Below are 20741 nucleotides of genomic sequence, written 5' to 3'. Positions count from 1 at the left end.
GGAACAATTGAAGTAAATATCAGAGCTCTGGCATGCTCCCAGCCTGCATAAACTGACTATTTTTGTTCTTTTTGTGGTCCTGGTGGTAAGTTAAAGCAGATGTTTTGTCTTCAGAGTGAATTAGGATGAATCTTGGTGCTACAGGCAGTTTTTCTTTGCAGGTCCAGTGATTCTCTTCTTGAAGCCTGTGTATAATGGATATAATCAAGATGGATTGTTTTTTTGAGGTAATCACAGTGGTGCAAATTGCTGGGAAGAGACTAGATGATCTCTTGAGGTTTTCTCTATCCTAGTTTTCACAATTTCTCTTCAGGTGGCAACAGAGAAAATGAAACTGTGAAAGCAGAGAAGGGCCAGATGATGAGGATCCTGATCTGGCACACCACTGGCAGGAGTGGAGGAAAAGGACATGCTCTCCTAGCTATGCCACCCACTCCTGCTAAGTTCTTTCAGTTTGAGAACAGCTCAGGAAATGCCATGGTCTTGTGGGGTAATGCCTCCAGGGTGGTGGCAGCTCCAGCTCAAGCTAATGTTGACCAGCTGTTTGAAGTTTAGTATTAGTTTAATTTAGTATTAATGCCCCTCACTTCTATGGAAGAGGTGTTTTGTCTTGGTCTAGCTTGAGAAATGGGAGGCAGGAAGCTGAGCCCCAGAGAGGTAGAACTTGACACAGCCACTTGTCTTTGTAGACCTCGTCAAGAGGAGGGGAGGGCATGTTGCGACTGTCTTCTCAGCCTTCTATCTTGAGAATTTATTGTCCTTCTCTTTCTGAATCTGGAAACTGTGATAATCTGAGTGTGCGGGGTGCAAAGTATGAAAAAGCTTAGAAGACACACAGGCACTGCTGTCACGCCTTCTGGCACGCACGTCCTCAGGAGACTTCTGAAGAGCATCTTCTGTGAGACTTCTGCATCGCTGGTACAGCCTGGAGATGTTTGTTTTGAAGGCATTTACATGATAGTAAGAAGATGTTTGTGAATATCATCCCTGGGTATTAATACAAATGTGCTTCTGTATTTAGATAATACGCTCCTCCTGAACTCATTCAGTATAGTGTGTCCTTGTGGCCTCTTTTCAAATGCTGATAAGAAAAACAACACTGAAGAAAATACAGCATTATTTCTTTCAGTACATGTTTGAAAGAGCTTACTTTGTGTTTGCTGACATATACTGCAGGTTCAGTTACTCCATGTTTCCAGTTAAGCTTGTGGCTCTTTGGTCAATTTGCTTGTTAGGAAGCCAGACCTCTGCTTTTCATTTTGAAATGGTACAGGCTTGTTCTAATCCTTCTCCACTTGTCAAAGCCCTTTTAACTGCTGGCCCCAGTCCATGAGATTTTTCCGTAGAAGAGGATGACTTAACTATATTCGATGCCCTTAAGATTAGAGGCTTGTCGAGATTTCTTGACTGCTTGACACTTGTATTGTAGCGTGCCTGCTGTGCGCAGCAGGACGTGGAAGCAGACAGGCGGATGGATCACTGGACCAATCTCACGTTATCGTCACTTGGTCAGTTGATAAAGGAAAGAGAGATGAAAAAAGTGGGCTTCCTCCATGTTTCAGGTTGGAAAATGCAGCTGGAAAAGCAAAATAATCTGATGGTAATGCACAAGCCAGGACTAAGAATAAAAGCGAGGGAGCTGATTAAAGTGGCCCTTAAGTGCAAGAAGCCTGCCCCTATTAGCCCTCTCCAGCTGTAAACCTTTGGTTGGGTACCAGGGCCTGATGGGCTGGGGAGGGGAAATAAATACACCTGTGCTGAATATGGCCCTGCTGGGAGCAGTTTGGGTTTTAACTCTTTGATACGCATTCCCTCTGTGGGTTTGTACAAGTATTTGCATGAATTTTTTTAATTTACTTTCTTTGTTTCTGAAACTAAGCCATGGAGGATCTAGTAGAACAGACATTGTTTTCACTTCTATATATTCTTATGTATCAACTTCAGGGCTGTAACACTGATTTTTGTTCTGTTCTTTTTAAACTGTAAATGTACACTAAGGGGACTTTTATTTTCAGTGGTTTACTTTTTTTATTGTCTATAAAACTTCATCTGTGTATCCAAAATCTTTGATTTTTATTTTTATTGACTTCTATTCCTTCTTCCCATGTACATTACAATTGGTTTGATTTCCTTCTCCCTCCCCCAAGAGGCTAACATTTATTTTGTTTTTCTAATCCATTGCTTTATGAAAATCATCAAGTTATAACCTGCTTCATGTAATAGGATTGAATTGCAGTTAATTAAAAATAGATATTTGTAATGGGCATTTTAACAAAATCTTAATTGTGATAACCCCTATCGAGTTGCATCCTGTAGAGTTATCATTAGGATGATGACATTGGCCACTTTTTTTTTGGTTTTGCATTTGCGGAAGTGTGAGTTGTTTGCAGTATTCCATATGTTTATTACGCAGACTGTTGCAGCTACCTCTGCTTTTAATAAAACTGTTTTCAGAATGTCTTAATAGTGCAACATGCAGTGATATTTGCTGTTTGCCTCTGGACTGCTGTCAGTACTTCGGTTGTGTGTGTGGTGATGTTACTAACTGAAGTTTGCTCCTGTGGTGGTGCTGTTATAATTGCTTCCTCTTCGGTAACAGAACCTTTTCGATAGGAGAACATCATGTGTGACAAGTTCTGTTTTAATGGTGTCTTGGAGTAAGTAGCACCAGCCATCTCTGCTGCTAACAGTGAATTCAGAATATTGAAAACTCAAAATATGTAGACCAGAGAATATTTGTATCTAATGAATAATCAGGAGTACAACTCCTGATATAGAAGAAATAATTAGCTTTTTATTAAAAAAAAACAAAACAAAACCTTGAAATCTTTCATAGTGGTGGATTAAACAGCAGGATGGAGTCAAGATTTGTCTTTCTAGTAGAAATAGAGGCAGTTTCAGTGAAACGGAGAGGATTGCTGTTGGAATAGTGCCGGTGGATGAGTGGTGTGCACAAAAAGGAAACTCAAGGAAGGGGATGAAGGGAGGGCTGTGGTAAGAGGAGTGATGAGGGTAAGTGGGACAAGTGACAGAAGAGTTGGGTTCGCAAGCTCTACATGGCTTTGTTTCAGATTATAATTCTAAACTCTTTTAAAACTGCAAAATATAAGGCAATGGAACGTGAGATTGCTCACTCCATGGGGTGAAAAGAGGGTGGTCTGGTTTACAGCCTCAGACCCCTGAAGTCTGTGGCTGAAGGTGTTACTTGTGGCACCAGTGCAGGGGTGTGCATGGAGGCAACTGCTGGAGAGGCTGCCAGCTCACCTACCAGAAGCCTGTCCTGGCAGTGAGGGATGTGGAAAGGGAGGTCCAGTGGTCAGTAGAGGAGCATTTCCATGCCTAGGCCAGGTGTCAGGGGTAGCAGGGACTGGTAGTGGCTGTGTCTTAAGGTTGACGGTAGGGATCATGAACCTGAGAGATGGGAGGACACTTGAGGCTTGAGATCTGGATAACTACAATCTTTCTGTGTTGGTTAACGTGGAAAGAAGAAACTGTGTCACCCGAGGAAGCAGTTGGTAGAAAAAGCTGGGGGAACTTTGTGATGTTGATGATAGATGATGGGCAGCTGCTCAAAATCAGTATGATTATGATAGCAGAAGCTGCTTGCTATCTCTTACATAATCAAATTACAGAAATATTTTTCAATAGTTAATCTAATTTAGGAGCTTCTTCATAATTTCAAAATACCAGGTAAGTGTATTCCTGGCATTAAGCTGAAGATAGGTGTAGCTCCAGGTGCATCTTTAGCTAATGTGTGTCTCGTATTGCCAGTTAAACCGCTTTGTTAAGCATTTAAAGTCATGTACCGTGTCAGGTGTTACCTGCAAATCAAAAAAGTAATCAAAGGGAATTGATAGAAAAACAAAAGCTTTGATTGTTGAGGAGCTGTTGAATTGAATCCTCAGAAGTGGTGGGTCTAGTTGTTCATGTAATGCATGGTGCTCTGAGTCAGGACAGTTAGTATGGGTTATGGATCGTGGTGGTCAGGGAAGGATGGTTTTGTGTGTCTTGGGTAGTAGTCTTTGAGGCTAGCTTAATTCAAAACAGCATCCACATTGTCACATTGTTTGTGCTACACCTGGAATATTGACCAGGGGGATGGGGGGAGGAGAGAAAAAGTTTCTCCTCGCTGGTAATTGCCTCTGGTATTCGTGTCTCTTTGTCGTTGTTAAATTATTGATTAATGGCATCTATTAATTTATTGTTACACCCTCTTCCATGAAAGGTAATTGAATACAATGAGTCCAATTGCTAGCTTGTAATGGGAATGGTGGGAACATAAATTTGGGGTTGATTTGTTTCACTGGGGTGACACAGAGTACGGGATCAGCAGCCTGGCCTAGTTCGGTAAAAATCCTCGCTCTTTACAATTGTGAGTTCCTCCATGAAATGCAGGACTTTGTAGTGTTTTTGTCTCTTGTTAATTAAACCAAGCAATTTGACTTCCTTACCATCCTCAATTTCTGATTTTTGTAATAATTTTTTTGTGGTGGTGTCCATGTAACTGATGATCTTTGGTATAGAGGAAGCTTAGCATGGACGGTGTCGCCAATTTCTGCTTTACAATAGTGTTTAACCAGTTCAGGTTACTTTTTTGTTTTTCCTTTTTTTCTCCAAGCTTGTGTAAAAATGGGATGCTTTTCGAAGTCCACCTGGCTCCATTGAAAATGACTAATTCTTAAGTCTTAAGAATTTGGAGCATTTGATCAGGAGAACAAAGGAACTCAAGACTTGTTTAAAAAACCAGAGCTCCTAAAACTTGTAGTACCCTTCACTTTGCAGACAACTAAGTACTGTTTTATTTAAAATACCTTTTGGTCAAAAGCAGTTGCTGGACTGGCTGCAGTGACAGTGACTCAGGCCCTTACATTGCCTCTTTGTCTCCTTTAGCTACAGAGCCATGAAGGGCAGCTAGCGCAGATGTAGGTGTCCGTCAGTAGGTGAGATGAACCCGCCAACTGGCAAGAACTTTAGCAAATAAAGTTGCTCTTCAGGTCATAGTTTCTGGGCTGTGAATGTGAATAATTGCTGAGCCACGGTTAATGTGGTTGTTTGTCCATGTTGGTCTGCAGAATGAAATGGCACTGGCTTACTGCATGCAGATGGCGAGTCCTGCAGGTTGCTGCAGTCATCTCAGTAGGAAACTAGAAAGTACAAGTTACCTTTTGAAATCAGACTACTTTTAGTTTTTGCAGTCCAGTATGTAGTTAGATTTGCAGATTAATCCCCCCTTGGAATATTGCATGAAATAATACATTGAATTATTCCCCAACCATCCCCGTCACCAAAAAAAGTCTAAGTGATGGGGGGAGCTGTCAGATAGGGGAGAAACAAATGTATTTCTAACTAAGCAAGGACAGGAAAATAACCAGACCAACTGAGTTTCCTGTTAAAAATATGAGGGCTATGAGAACATGGAGAGAAACAGCGAAATCTAGGGAGGCTGATGGAATATGACCAGGTATGTTTTGGGTGAATCTCCAAACACATGTACCACTTCCCAAGGTTAATCATGGCTTGCGCTGAGCTTTACCATATATTGGGAAGCTTGAAATGCTGGGATGGAGAGTTTTCAGGGGAAATTCTCCAGGAACAGTACTGGGGTAAATTTTACTCTCCTTGTTCCTCCAAAAGGCATCAAGAGCCCATGTACAGTACAGTGAATTTCTCTGGATTTCAAATTACTGAAAGATTTGTAGCTGCTGAGTTTGGTAGTAAAGCTGTTTCGAGCTGGTCAGTGCCTGATGGGAATGTTGTACTGATAGATTGGGGATTTCTCCCTTTTCTGAGCCTTTTACCTCCAATATGCGTAGGGGTAGTTATAAGTAATAATGCCAGTCTGCACTTTCAAGAAAGGATAGGCTAGGAGAAGAGACGTTAAAAATCATTAATTGAAACACTTGTGGTCAATTGATAAATTTAAGAGAGTGTACTTTCCCATTAATATAGACACTTATCACCCACATTTGTGGGATGCCAGCCAAATAGGCTCCTTAAACTGATTAATAACATCACTGGTATCATGTAGCGCTCCTGTTTTAGAGCCTGAATATGTACCTACGCATTCACATGGATAGTTACTATACTGTTTTCTTGAAAAAAAAAACCCAACATTTTATTGGTATGTTTTTAATAGAAAGCAAAAGAAGGGGTTTAAATTATCCTGAATGTGGTGTTGGAATTTGCTGTGGGTTGTGCAAAGGCAGGAGTGGGAGCTGAACATTACTACCCACTACATACAGCATTCAGATTGTAACTTTCTTTTTTCTTGGAAGCATTACTCTGAGGCTGGAAATTAGGATGGTTGGGTTTCTTCAGTGCATATCACAACTTGGAACAGCATTTGCTTGGTTTTGTTTGCTCATTTTTCCCAATTTTGGGGTAAATTGTGGAAGCCTGTCTTCTCGTAGAGGCTGTGCCTGTGCAGATAGAGAGGTCAAGGCCATGTCATGCTTATTATTGCCTCTGTTTTGGAGGAGCATAATAGGTTTGTTTGAGCAGTTTGGGTTTTTGCTAACTTGTCTGGTGTTGATTGGCACGATGAGGTGGAATTTGCACATGTGGGCTCTTCTGAGTGCCATCTCCAGGCTGGGGCTTGGTGAAACGAGGTGTTGTCTCTTGCTGCTTGTGCCAGCCGCAAGGACATCAATACTGATTTTACAACCACCTTCCGGTGATGTATAAACTTACAGCTTGGTTAACTTTTTCTGCTGCTCGTGGGAATGATTTTGTTCCCTTTTTTAAAGGAAGTTTAATGGGCACAACTTCTCTGTTTTTGCTTATTCTTTAAGTGGTTTTGCTGTGAAAGTTGGCACAGAGCACTAGACACTTTGGTAAAGGGAGAGCTGCATGTTATTTTGTCCACAGTGGGATGGTGGTTAGTGCTGTTCTCTTAACTTTTTTATAACAAGACATTGTACAGTCTAAAAGGACAAAACATGCCAGGATTTATATAAGCTACCACATATAAACAGCGTTACATTTTTTCTTCCTGCTCTGATTTTTCCATTGTCCTGGTGTTCCCTCTGAAGGCAACTATGAGGAGACTCTTTACAAAGTTCTAAGACACATAAGGGTAGCATTAATCAGACATTTATGAGTTTCAGACTTTCTTGCAGGCTAAACCACTAGTTGTCACTAGTGGTCACTAGCACCTAGCAGTGCTCACTACAGGTGGGTTAACCAAGAGCAGATTTTGGCACAAGTGTCCAATGAAGTTGTGCTCATTTCTTTGGACTTTGTAGCATGAGGCCTTAGGAGTTCATCCACCTTCCCTTAGATCAGGTCGTCTGGAGGTTGCCATCACGCAGAGAAACATCAGGTGCACAGTCCACATGGAAATGGATGCTCCACTGACTTCCTAAAGAAACTGGTTCTTAAGCTCTGGTTATTTCATTTATAACTGCATACTAGTGCAGGGATTACTTGTTCTTCTGGCAGTCTCTGGGATTCAGCAGCCTCTTAACAGAAAATGAAAACCCTTGTTTTATGTTTGAATGGGTTAGAATGTAAAAGATTATGTTTGCAGCTTTGAGAAGAGAGAGTAAGTACTGCTGCGTGTACCACAAGAAAAGCTGGCTTGATTCTGGACTAAACATAAACCTTGTTTCAGTAAAGGCATTAAACCAGTAGGGAGGAGTGGGTGATAGCATTTGATAATGCTAATCCATATTGTCAGGGCAAAATAAGAGTAGGAAACCTTTACAGTGAAGTCTTTTTCTGTACAACATCTGTAGTGACAATCTACTCTCCCGATGATGGAAGATCTACTGGAGAGGTTGGTCTTTATCCCTTTCCCCCCTGTGATGATGTGGCAGACTCACTGGCAAGTCTCTTCCCTCTTATCCTACTTGAAGCACAAGCAATTTTCCTGTGGGGTTACCCTACTTTTCATTTTCAGTTTGACTTCACTTTTAGTACATTTAATCACATTTGTTTTATCTGAAGTATAAACAAAATGTAGAAACACAACATACATAATCCCAACTTGCAATTAGATATAACCAGTTTTAAATTTTACTGGTTTATAATTTCTTTCAGATGTTCATAAGCCCCTATGAGAATGAATCTTGGATAATCATTATCTGGAGAGTAATAGACACTGTTTTGCTGAAGAAGGTCGGGGAAAAATAAAGTCTGTAAGGGAAAAGATGACTTTTTTTTAATTGGACTTCTTTATGGGTTCAGAAACATAGTTACATTTAACAGCTTGGCTGAAAAGCCTATGTTTTGAATAATACATTAGAAAGTATGCTTTAAGCAGATTCTTTCAGACTATTATTTACTAAAAATTCATTCACCAAAAATTTGTGACTGAATAAGTACATGTTTTTATATTAATATACACATAAATGTATATATGTGTGTGTATATAGTAAAGTTATAATTCTTGTAACAGCAAAAGGCTTACTGAGTCCTTTGACTTTGTGCACAGGCTGGTAAATAAAATAGTAACTCTAATGTGTGAGTTTGAATTGTGTGTGAGGAGAAGGTGGCAAACTAGCAGACCTTGTGCCGCCTGTGTGTACTGTAACATGAACATTTCCGTATGTCAGAGAAGCTGTCCAAAGTGAAGTGTGACTGTGCTAATCAGTATTTGTTTTATTTAGATCTAATGTAAAACAATGTCATTCTGTTTAAGCTAGAGTTGTGAAGGGAGTATCAAGCTTTCAGAGCTATCCATTCAGACAGCTGAGTGTCAAAGCTTACTACTTCTAGAATAGCAAGTCAAGGAAGATGCAGTGATTTGCTCTGTTTTCCTCTGCTCCCTGCAATTCATTGCACTCTTCTAGACTGACTACAGATTTATTACATAAATCGTTTAAGGACTCCACTACTTCTCCAGAGTTAAACTGTCCTTTTCTAACTTTACAATGCATCATTATGCACATACACTTTCTAATTTCATTTGTGTACATTGATGCAGTTGCAGGGGTTTTTAGGTATTACTGAAAGACATCATCTTTCTCTGAAACTTTATCTAATATTCTTGTCAAACCAGACCCTTAAGTTGTAGGGAGAACAAATTGTTTTTGGAATTCATCTTGAAGACTCAGAAGGTCTGGGACTTATCTTTGAAACTGTTCAGTTAAGAGTAATTCATTAATGTCTAATAAAAGACCCTGTAAAGAATCATGTTTATTCTTCTAAGCCTTTACTGTAAAACTGTGTAAACACTCCTTGAAAGTTTAGTCATGGAGTAAACCTTCTAAAGTGAGGAGGGCGAGGAAAATGGAGTGAAGATTGTGTGTTTGGTTAATGAATTGTTCATCTGCATTTGGCCAACTGCATGCTTTTTTTTATGGAAACCTGTTGTCAGAGTATAATGGTTTTGGGAAAAAAACCAAGCAACAGAACAAAACCATCGCTATATGGTCAGGTGAGCCGAGGATACATTTTCTTGCACTGCTGTGATCCCAATGGCATTGAGATCATTCTGGTTAGGTGTAAATGTATTGGAGGTATCATCCCATAAGGCTCAGCTGAAATTGGGGTACGTGTTCAGAAGGAGCTGCATCACTCCCATCCCAGACTGCATTCTCCTCATCTTAGCTGCCTTAGTGACTGAGCTGGTAGCAGAGCTGCTGCTTCTTACCTTGAATCATGATATACTTTAGTACGTGTGTCTCCTTTCTCTATGCTAGATGTCATTTTTTGTGGGAGTCTGGATAAATATTTCAGTCTGTAGGAGTTCAAGAGAACTAGGTATCACCTAGCAACAAGCATCCCACTCTCTGCCTTCCTGCTTCTCTTTTGTTAAAATATCTGTGAAAACCAGAAGTTGAAGCATTAAGTTAATTTTCTGAACTATTTTGAGCAACAAGGTATTTTTGTTATGATGTTACTGCAGAGCAACAAAGATGTTGTTGAGGGCTGACCTCTTGAAGCAAGTAACTGCCTTGTTTGAACAGTAATCACAAATACTAGCAAAAACTTTAGCTGCGGACAGAATAACCCTTATGATTGCAGTTGTTTAGTAAATAGCAGAATGCATAGCAAGTGATCCTTTGGTCCTGTGAGGTCTATAAAATATGTAGCAGTTACATTTAACCTAACCTGAATGTGTTTTAGGCTGTATTACCTGGTTCATCTTGCAGCTTGTGATGGCTGCTGGTGGGACGGTGCCTTATGTTGGAATTTAAAATTTTTAAACTTTTTTTACAGACAACTTTGTGGCAAAGTGCGTCGGCTAGTTTCAGTTACAGTAGTACATGGCAGTCAGTTTTCAAAGATCCTGGGGACTAGACCCAGGTCTGGAAAGGTAGGCAGTTGAAGTACAGTTTGGGATGTGCTAATTCAGTGCAGGGCTGCACTGAATTTCACCATCTTCTGTACCTTATCAATTTTAAATGTCAAGGACTGTTGTGGATCTGTAGCTAGTGGTTCACGCATATTTTATTTGTAGCTTCTGCAGAATGTCTGCTCTATAGAGTTTATGAATTTCCTTGCAAGAATCAGGAACTTAGGGAAAAGGACAAGTATGTATCTACTATTATTATAAATAAGGTAGCTATCCTCAACACTGGGTTGAGGATAACCTGTGTTCCTTTGTCTCGGAATGGTGCTGAAGCTGTGCTTTCAGTGATCCTGCCTTACCTGCTGGTCAGGGTGGTCTTTGTGAGTTAGGGAGAAGTCATTCTCTGTCTTCAGGAAAGTTTGGTGTGACTCAGGGCCTTTGAGAGGGATTGCAGAAGTCAAAATGCAGGTTTAAGGGCTTTCAAGGAGAAAAGTGCATACTTTAAAATGAATAATGTAAGAAGGTGACTAAGAAACATGGTTATGCTCAAATAAGGGGTTTGTTTTGTAGAGGTAAAAGTTAATAAATCCTGATTCAGCAAATGACTTCAACTTTGCAAATGAGTTGGTCTTTTCCAAATGTATGTTCTCATATCTATCTGAACTAGAAAAGGGTAAAAATAGCATAAGGAGTAATTTGTAACTGTATTAACATGAATTTACTTTAAAATTATCGGTATGTAAAAGAGAAGTGAAAGTGATACCGGTGTGGACTTGTTTTTTAAATGAATTAATACAGGTTTATATGTTGAAAAATGTTCTATTTGTAGAGATATGGGTAACTACCCACATAGGGGCCTCTATTTTTCTAGAAATATGCTCAGCATGACTGTCTCAAAACTCTTCATATATGCCTTGCTCTGGTCCATGAGTCTTGCTCAGGTCTGCCAGTGGATGGGCATGCTGGTCAGGGTGGGACTCACAGGACATTTAGTCTGATCAAGACAGGTTTTCAAAATGGACTAGGTGTTGAAATTTATTTGGTTTTCTCTTGCTGTAGGAGAAGGAGTCTAATGTTTGGTGTCATTCATAAGCTTTATAAACTCCTGGGGTCTGAAAACACTATTTTAAGGTAATGGTTAGTCTTTAGCTGGCAGTGGACATAATTCTGTATTTGGTACTTAGATTTCATTCTTTGGTTGAAACTGGTTATTTGTTAGACACTTTGTTCAGTGATAACTTAAAGACCCTTTTTGACCTAAAGATTTTAAATCAGCAATATTGTGTAGTTGTCTCATTGGGTAGATTTTCTTCTAGTATAAAACCTGCTTGATGCAAAGGGAAGGTGCTTGTACTTTCAATGTCTGCTTTCATATTTCTGATAGTAGAAACTGAGTTTTCACAGTAACATATTGAAAACCAAAGTCCAAAGCAGGTTTCATGGTGGTGACACACGTGACAGAATGGATGCACTAGATCTGTAAGGATGGATGGTCCTGTTTTTCATATGCATTTCAAAGTCCTTTCATCTGAAGTTGAAGCTTTTCCCCACTCTTCTGAAAATCAGGCCAAAGATGTGCAAAATTACTAGTTAAACATAATTTTCAGATGAACGGTTTACTCTTAATCTTAGGCTCTTCTAGCCTGACAGCCCTTCTGGAGAGGTGAACACCCCAATGGTGCAAGGATTTTGGAAATTCAGTGCTTGTTAATCTATGCAGACCTGAAGAGAGGAAATAAGAAAACCCATTTACTTGTCATTGCTAACGAAGTAGCTTTACCATGAGGAGGTGTGTTGGACGCAATTTAATAATTCAAAACCAGCTGCAGCTGTGGCTGGTTGGATAGTGGTTTGTTAGCAGTTCTGAAACACACACCCATGTTTGCTGTGTCACCATAGCCACTGTAACATAATAGGACTCCGGCATTGGTGTGTAACTGAAGCTAAGTTGTGTGGTAGGACCATGTGTGTCTGTGTGCATGGAGAGAGGAGTAATGATGAGAAAACCTGGAGAACTGGAAACAATTACAGGTCAAACTCTGTCTTCCTCTCACAGAGACTCCATGAAGCTTTTGGATACATTACATTTAATTTAAAAAACCCTTGATGACTAAATAATTTCCTGTTCGGGTTAGTTGACCACATCATAAAAGTCAAGGATGTGGAAAATCTGGTCCAGTTGTCCCATTTTTGGACATGAGCACATAGAAAAGAGCAACTAGAAACTCAAAGGTTGTTCTTTAATTAAAAACAAATCAAAAGAAAAAAACCCTGATAATAATGAAGATCTATTTCATGAAATGAAAATTTTGAAGCAATCCAAGTAATGCCAAGGGAGATGAAATAACAAAAGGGAAAGACAGTCTACAAGATGCGTGAGAGACAGGGCAAATGGTCTACATCAGTTAGCATGCTCTCAGCCTCTACATTATTTAGTTAAATTTAGTTTGGTCAGTGTTCGTGGTGATTTTGCAGCCTTTTATGATTCACACAAATATTTGGAACTTACTTTTTTCTATTAAATGTAATATTTTCTTGGAAATAAAATTTAAGTGTGTGGTGTTTAGTTAGTATGATAGTAGCACGGTATATGAGTGGACTATTTTTATGATCTTATGAAAGCTTCTTGTCTTGTTTTCAGTGTTAAAGTTTGTGTAGTGTTTGGAAACCTGTCATGTTGTCATATATACAACAGTAATGAAATACTGGAATGTGGTTTAAAATCAGGCAGGTGATGCTCTACTGCTATTTGAAGGATGACCTTATTTTGAATGATATAAAAATAACAGCAGATTGTTTATAATAACTCTGACAGCAGATTTAGGTTCTTGACTTCACACCATTTCCATTATTAAAAGAGGCATATGTAAGTAGCATTTGCTTCCAGATACATGCACATATTCTGGTAAGAGGTTTAAGGGCATACTATTATTTAAATTTTTGACATCTGAAGCTCTCACCCCCCCCAAGGCTTTTTAAAAAATTTGGACCAATGGATGTGTATATTTTCTTAAACCTGAAGGAGCCTCCTAAAACTATAATATAGTATTTAAATCTCTATGTGCTTTTTCTTTTATAGATTAATATAAAATCATAGAATGGTTTGAGTTGGAAGGTACCTTTAATATCATTTAGTTCCAACCTCCCTGCTATGGACAGGGATACCACCTACTAGGTCAGGTTGCTCAAATCCCCATCCAACCTGGCCTTGAACACTTCCAGGGAAGGGGCATCCACAATTTTTCTGGGCAACCTGTTCCAGTGCCTCACCACCCTCCGAGTAAAGAATTTCTTCCTAACATCTAATCTAAATCTCTCCTTGTTTAGTTTGAAACCTTGTCCTATGCTGTGTGCACTTGTGAAAAGTCCCTTTCCAGCTTTCTTGTACCCCCCTTTAGGTACTGGAAGACTGCTATAAGGTCTCCCTAGAGCCTTCTCTTCTCCAGGTTGAACAACCCCAGCTCTCTCAGCCTGTCTTCACAGGAGAAGTGCTCCAACCCTCTGTTTTTGTGGCCCTCATAACTAAACTAATCATGTATCTATATGAAACATTTAAAGAAATACATATTCAAATTTCGTAATGGTCTTGGACTTCGTCTTATTGTTCAGATCTTGCGTAGTATTTCTGGGAAATACAGTTTGAAATACTAGCAGTGTTTGCACTCAGTAACTGATGGAGAATTTACCTTTACAAATGCAGGATACTAATATATAGTGGGCTCTGAAGACTAATTAAAACAGTTGGATTTAGCACGCTCAAGTAGCAGCGTGGAATTTAAAGACACTGAGAGCTTTGACTAAAATCATGAGCTAAGAGAAAACATAAGGCTTTCTCCAGTATACTTTTTTTTTGGTCATATTTGTTTAAAGTGCTTATAAACTTACAATTCTTCTGACCTCTGTTTTACTGTGGAACAGATGTCTGTGGTTAGATTTTTTTTTTATTTACATATACAATAATATTTGAGAAATAAATGAACTTCTAAGAAAATACATCTGTTAAATTATTTAATATTTTCTTTTTTAGGATTGAAGTGGATCTTGGGACAAATGGATGACTGAATATTCATATGAAGAGGAAAGCCATAAAAGTTGGTTGACATTTTTGCAACCATATGCATTATACGTATTAATGCTATCATCAAAATTTTATATTGTATTATAAAACAATAGATTAAATAAATAGTCTGAACTTCATATGCTGTATTGTCTTTCAGACAGGAGAATACTAGAGCTTAACAACTGTATCTTAATGCAGTGTTTTCTGTCAATACCTGAATGTTCAGAGGAAAACCCAGTAGTGCGTTAAGGAAATAGGTAATTCCTTTGAGGCCAAGTGTTTGGATGGGCTGATACATAGTAGTGTTCATTATTATGTGCCAGGATGAAGGGAGAATGAGAGAGGCATTGTCTTCCATTAGAGCTACTGACTACGAAGCTTAATATGTTGTGGAGTGGCACTCAGTTGCCACATTGAGAGATACTCTTTAAGAAGGCAAACAGGATATGATCTCTTTGAAAGCATCTTGGTGCTTTGTTTTCTTGTGATAGAGAGAAGGCTGTTGTACAGTATGCATTTTCTGCACTAGTTAAAAAGGAAGAAGCTGTTAGTGGACCTCCATGCTTTACTGACTTTCAGCTTTTAAGTTGATAAAATACGCTAAGCCTTGACATCTGCCAATTTGAGTTGTTGGTGACTGTGAAGGATAGACTTTGGCTGGGATGCTACATTAGCCAATTCCTGCCAAGGCTGTTTAAACACAACTGATGGTGCCTGTGGGTTTGCACTGGAGCAAATGAGTTGTAATGACAAATGTAGGGTGTGGTACAGAGGGATGCAGGTCATGGTCCAGCAGGATGCTGCACAGCAGCTTGGTTAAATAAGGCCTTATGGAAACTCTACTACTCAAGGAGGGATATGTTGTTGTGGAAAACCTATTTCCTAGAAAGCTTCTGTCGACCCCTGGATCCCAGTCAGGGGTAGAAACAATCAAAAAAACACCAAAAACTCCAGATTTTTTTTTTTTTTCCAAAATCAGAGGATTAGTTCAGTACAGGAAATGTAAGTCTGTAGTTCTGTTAATTTAGCAAAGTAGTTCAGGAGGACAGATTCTTATTTATCTTAGTGATAATCTGGTTTTATCAGTCTTTTAGTGGTTCAGAAGTTTTACAGTTTATGAACAACTGACTTGGATACAGAAGAGTTTAATTCCTTCTTTGGTAAACTTCTTTAGTGTTCACCACAGGTAGTAGGCATGCTGATTCCAGTGACCTCCAAATTCACAAGCAGCATGAGACTTGATGGAATCGTCTGTGTCCTCGAATCCAGTCTCCTGAAATAACAGCCAGTGAAACAATCTTTAGTTCAGAAGCATCCATAGAACATCTGCTTTATAGACTGCAGGTCCCAGAAAACACCTAGCCTCTCAGAGCCAAATTTAAACCCTAATAGAGACAAAGTGGTATTAGTAGCTGTGCAGTAATGTTTTTTCTGTAGGGTCAGGGGTCCAAATGGCCACATATGAGCCAGCAGTTGTTGCCTGCTAAAATCAGCGCACAAAATCTTGAGGAATTTCTCTTTGGTTAGATTGCTGACGTGTCAGCGGCTGCTGTCCATACTGATGTCTAATAGCTTGAGGTGGGCTTGCATCGTGACAGAGCAAGATCTCTGCACATGAATAGCAGAGTGAAAAACTGATACCACCCAAACCTTACATCTTCTAGAAATGCAGTCATAAAATCCTATATGTACAAACTCAGGGAGGCACTTCACTGGCAGAAAGTGCGAGAGGATGAAAAATACCAAACTAATTATCTGTAAGCTATCTCTGGACATCATTATGTTACAGTGGACAACTCATGCTGTCCAGAAGACAGCACAGAGCAGTACTACCATAGCATTGTAATATTTTGCATTGAATTGAAAAGAAACTGGGCCAGACTATGTCTTAGGTATTTGGTTTGGGAAGTGACACCAGGGCAGAAAAAGTTAAGGGTTTGTCAGATTCTTGAGGGGCTTTTGTACCCAGAGTCTATGCAGAGGAAGAAGGGCTTCCAGATAAGGCAAAAGTAAAAATCTCTTGGACTCGTGACCTTTCTGCAAATTCCTTGGGAAAGAGTGTAATTGCATGAGATGTATCGCTGTTAGCTCTGTGTCTCTGTTCCGCTCTCTGCTTTTACTTTCCTGGTTCAACATAGAGTGATAGTATCAAGGAAGGAGGAATGGGAGAACAGGATGACCTCTTCCTTGTGAAGCCGTAGTTTCACTCTCTCGTGCCCTTCTGATGACATCCCACAATAATCATGGGGAAGCTGCTCAAAATATGTGCAGATAAGGAAAAGGGTACTGAGTTACTTCTTTACATTTTTTCTGTTTGCAGTATTTGCAAATGCAGGGCTCTGAATACAGCTGTTAATCTTCTATATTAGGAAAGTACCATAATTAAATCATATCACCAGATCAGAAGAAAAATGTGGTTATATGGAGGCATTCAAAGTCTGAGGCTAAAAATTCCTTTTCTGGGAAGAATGATTACAGAAAGCTTAAGCAATAGAGGTGGAGAGGGCTTCTCTGTGATCACTGTTAAGATCAGTTGATAAAGTTCTTGCTCCAATAGGAAAGAGATTGGATTTTGGCCGGCACCCTGCCTCGGCCTTTCACTTTATTGCTGCTTTACTAACCAAGTTCTGAAAGCTTTCCATTGCTAACATGAATATGTTGGTGTGTCATTGGGAGTGTAAACAACTTGGTTTGCATTGTCTGTGTGTTATAGTGGTAAAATTTAGGTCTGCCTTGGACCTTATCGTAATATATGTAAATGTGGTGTTGTATAAATATGATATCTAAGTGTATATGCAACTAATGAAGGAAATATGAACATATTTTTTTTCTGTCCCATAAAATGAGGTTAGATGAAAAATGAGAAATATGCAAAAATAAACCTGAAAGCATACATGTGTACTGAATGTACGCAGCTTATGATGCTTCTGTGTATTCCATAATACTGACAATTGCATTCAGAGGTTCATTTCTTTATTGAATCTGATATTTAAAGTCTGTTCTTCAGGCTACAGTGATTGCATTGGGTGTATGGAGATGAGACCTGGGTAGGAGCTGGTAAGGAAATGGGTAACTGACAGAGAACTATAGCCCAAAGGTTCTGGGCAAAATAAACATCAAGACATCAATCCAGAACCAAGTAAACAGGACTGAAAGGAGTCAGAGAGCAAAATTGAAGGGGGAAAAAAGCTTGTTCCGATTGGAAAAGCACATCTGGTTTGTACTTAGCAAGTGGCCTTGGGTGCAGTCACACCACTCATGCTGTGGCTTCATGAACAGCTTTTAGAAATAACACTGGACAGTTCATTTGATCAGGCTTAATGATGTTCTAAGTGATTGAATGCTGAAAAAATTATAAACAACACTGAATTCAATGGTGTTAGGAGATGCGTGCTAATTTTGTATGTGATAAGGCTGAGAAGTATTTGCTGTGTCACAAATGTTGCAACCTGTATGTCATCTCTTTAAAAGAAAACCACCAACCAACAGCCAACTTTAGCTCAGCTGTTTAGAGGGAGGGACTCTATACAAAGGCGTGTTTCTTGATCTCTCCAGAGCTCACCCTGTCTCAGCAGTCTCCCATCCTCTAATGTACCCTTGCTTCACCTTCTGTCTCCTGTGTGGAGCTGGACATGGAGGGATGCAGGACCCCTGCGCTGCTGGTTGCGTGCCTGGTGCTGCAGGATGGTGACCATCTGGCATCGTGAGGGCAAGCCTGCTGTTCAGGGTGGCCTCTTCAGGCTGGAGAAATGGGCTAGCAGGGCCCTCCCCAAGTTCAGCAAAGGGGGAAGAGTCCTGCACCTGGGGAGGAACAACCCCATGCTCCACTGCAGGCTGGGCAAGCCCCTGGATCCTCCGATGAGAGGAAGAGCTACCCTGGTTTTCTGTGGAATTTGGATTCATTGGACTTTCAGCCTTTACTTTTTCATGATTTTAAAATCTGGTCATTATAAAAATGACTTTTTTTTAATGTATTTGAAAGTGTTTCAAGGAAGTTTTATGTCTTTATTTGCATAGGCAGAATACTGGTAACAGTATGGTTACATGTTTGGTTTTTCTTGTCAATTTTCCCCTCTGTATTACAAACAAATGCAGTTTTTCTTGAAAAAAAGTGGCTGCTCTTACGTAGTCTTTCATGTCTGGCATTATTCAGTGGATTCTTGGAATATAATTATGACTAGAAACATCAACATGATAAAATATATTAATCACAAGGGAATTATTTTGCACAGACCATCAATCTGTTTTTCTGTCATGTGCTTTTCAGTTTAGATTACTCTCAGGCAAAGAGATTGTAGTTTAATGTTTTTTCTCAATTCATTATGATTATAAATTTTTTGGATAAAACAATGTAACAAATGACCACTTAAAAATGACTGGCCCCATTCAGCAAGGCGGGGAGGACTGTGAAGTTCTTTTGGTTTCATCTCTTATCCAGCATTTATCAAAATGGGTCCCTTAACAGTCAATTGGTGGTTGATTTTTAATGAGTATTTCACAATGTAAATAGATAGCAGTCAGTTTGTTATCTGGAGCTTAGTCATATTCATAGGACAGATCTGCTTTTACTTGCTGTCACAGAAAAATGTAAAGTTACACTGAAACTGTAGAGTGGGAGGAAAGCTTTTCCTCAAACCTTATATTCAGGAAAGGGAGGAACAGCAGAGGTTTTCTTTCTTTTTCTGTTTCTTACATCAGCTGCCACATACTGTGCTGTCTCTTGCTCCCATTGGGAGCAAGTCTTTTTCCATTGGGTGCTGGAGGGCTGTGCACTGTTAGCCCCCAGGTTTGGTCACTGTCAGCTCAGCCCTGCTGCGAGCAGGTTGGGGTGAATTTGGAACTGATCCCCAGTTCCCTGAAAAATTGCTGGGGTTATTTCCAACACTGATATTTTCCAAAGAGAAAAAGGCATTTAAGATACCTGCCACAAACCACTTCAGCTTGATATGTTTGCATATAAGCTTGTTCCTGTTCCCTTTGCCTTTGTAGAGTTATGGAATGATTTCTGGAAAGACCTTGGCGTTCCTTTTAGACTTTTCTTATGAACAGCAGTACAAAATTTGTTCTACACAGCTTCTTTCTTCATTTCTGCTAGACAGATGCTTTCATAACCTAAATGGTTTCTTGTTTAGGGATCCTGGGTCTTGGCTCCATTCCATTAATTTTCTAACTGTTTTGGTGACACATACACCTGGAGTTAGGAGTAAATCATATTTAGTGGTTGGCCTGTGAACTGACCGAGTTTAAATCAAATTGGGTTATGATTTTGAGGGTATTTAGTATTTTGTTGCAGCTAGTGTGGATCGGGGGAAAACATCTATGGAGAATCCTAGCCATTGCTTTTAAGTTTTATATATAAAAAATACAATATATTTTAGAAGTGTTGTTTTACTACCTGAAGATACCTGTGGCCTTTCTGCACTCTCACACTTCAGAAGGGCATAGTAGGCGCGTGGGTTAGACTTTCCCTGTCAAACCCTGATCTTCTGCAAATCCCTCAAGCTTTGTTTTAAAATCAATAGTTACAGGTATCTTATTATATAATAAATAAAGTTGTATTTTCAAGAGCAAAGCTACCCAAGAGGCTTTGTTCATAATGGGGAGAAACTTCTCTGGCTCACCAGTGGTTGTGCAGGGTTTGCATCCCAGTGTCTGAACAGACTTCTGCTCTACTTGGAGCTTCTGTGGAATGTTTCAGGTGCATTGATTTTTGAATTAAAATCCTATTTATTAAACATTTTTTTGAAATAGGAAGAATTGCATAAAAGAGGATGGCAGCAACCTTCATGTGAGGTGATGTGTGGGGGAGTAAGGCAGCCCACATTGTAGTGCAGTTCTCAGGAGAGTAGTTAGTCTAGAATTGACAAAATGTGATGAAAATGTGGAGTATTTAAAATGTTCTATTCACAGTTGAAGTTGTTAAAATTATTAAATGTCATTGTAAAGCTAAGATAGATCTTGCTGGTGTTGCTTGGATCACTTCTCCCCAGAGAGATAGGTGATGATGTTGGTCTGTGGGTTGTAAATTGTGGATGTAGATATAAGCTGTGTCTAAGAGCTTCCTTCAGCCCCTACTGACATAACTCAGTGCTGTAGATTACCTGTTAAACTACTTTTGACAGTTAATAGATATCCCTTTATGATTGTATTTAGTAAACATGTTAGCATCTCTAATTTGTATTACTGCTGTTGTTTGTAAGGCTTGGTGTATGATAACTTCATTTGATTAAAGTCATTTGGAGCTTAAATGCATCCTGTGATCAGTCCTCCTGTAACTGTTGCTTTGTTTTTTAAAGTTTTAATATTTTTTGTGGGATTGAAGGTTTTCTGTTTGTGTGTTTTTTAATTCATATTGGGAGCGAAAAAAATAAAAAAAACAACTTCATCTTGAAGATATTAGCAAGAGCTGAGAGCAGAGTTAGCAAAAGCTAGCCCCTGAGCATA

The 20741-nt window shown here is 39.4% G+C and overlaps 1 protein-coding gene across 6 annotated transcripts in view; it reads left to right on the top strand.

Moving 5' to 3' along the window:
• The window catches only part of KLF12 (Kruppel like factor 12), a 246936-nt gene that overhangs the window by 52206 nt on the left and 173989 nt on the right, over positions 1-20741 (top strand). For 5 of the 6 annotated variants that reach the window (XM_027674543.1, XM_027674538.1, XM_027674540.1 and 2 more), the window contains exon 2: positions 14265-14328. The exons of the other annotated variant lie outside the window; for it this stretch is intronic. In XM_027674543.1, the coding sequence (XP_027530344.1) occupies positions 14308-14328 (21 nt within the window). In that variant the 5' untranslated portion in view covers positions 14265-14307. The remainder of the gene's footprint in view (positions 1-14264; positions 14329-20741) is intronic. 6 annotated transcript variants of the gene reach the window in all.

The sequence above is a fragment of the Neopelma chrysocephalum genome, unplaced genomic scaffold (assembly GCF_003984885.1).
Source record: "Neopelma chrysocephalum unplaced genomic scaffold, ASM398488v2 Primary Assembly neopelma1_25, whole genome shotgun sequence".
Lineage (NCBI taxonomy): Eukaryota > Metazoa > Chordata > Aves > Passeriformes > Pipridae > Neopelma > Neopelma chrysocephalum.
Note: the sequence above shows the minus strand (reverse complement) of the source record. Positions and strands in the feature narration are given on the sequence as shown.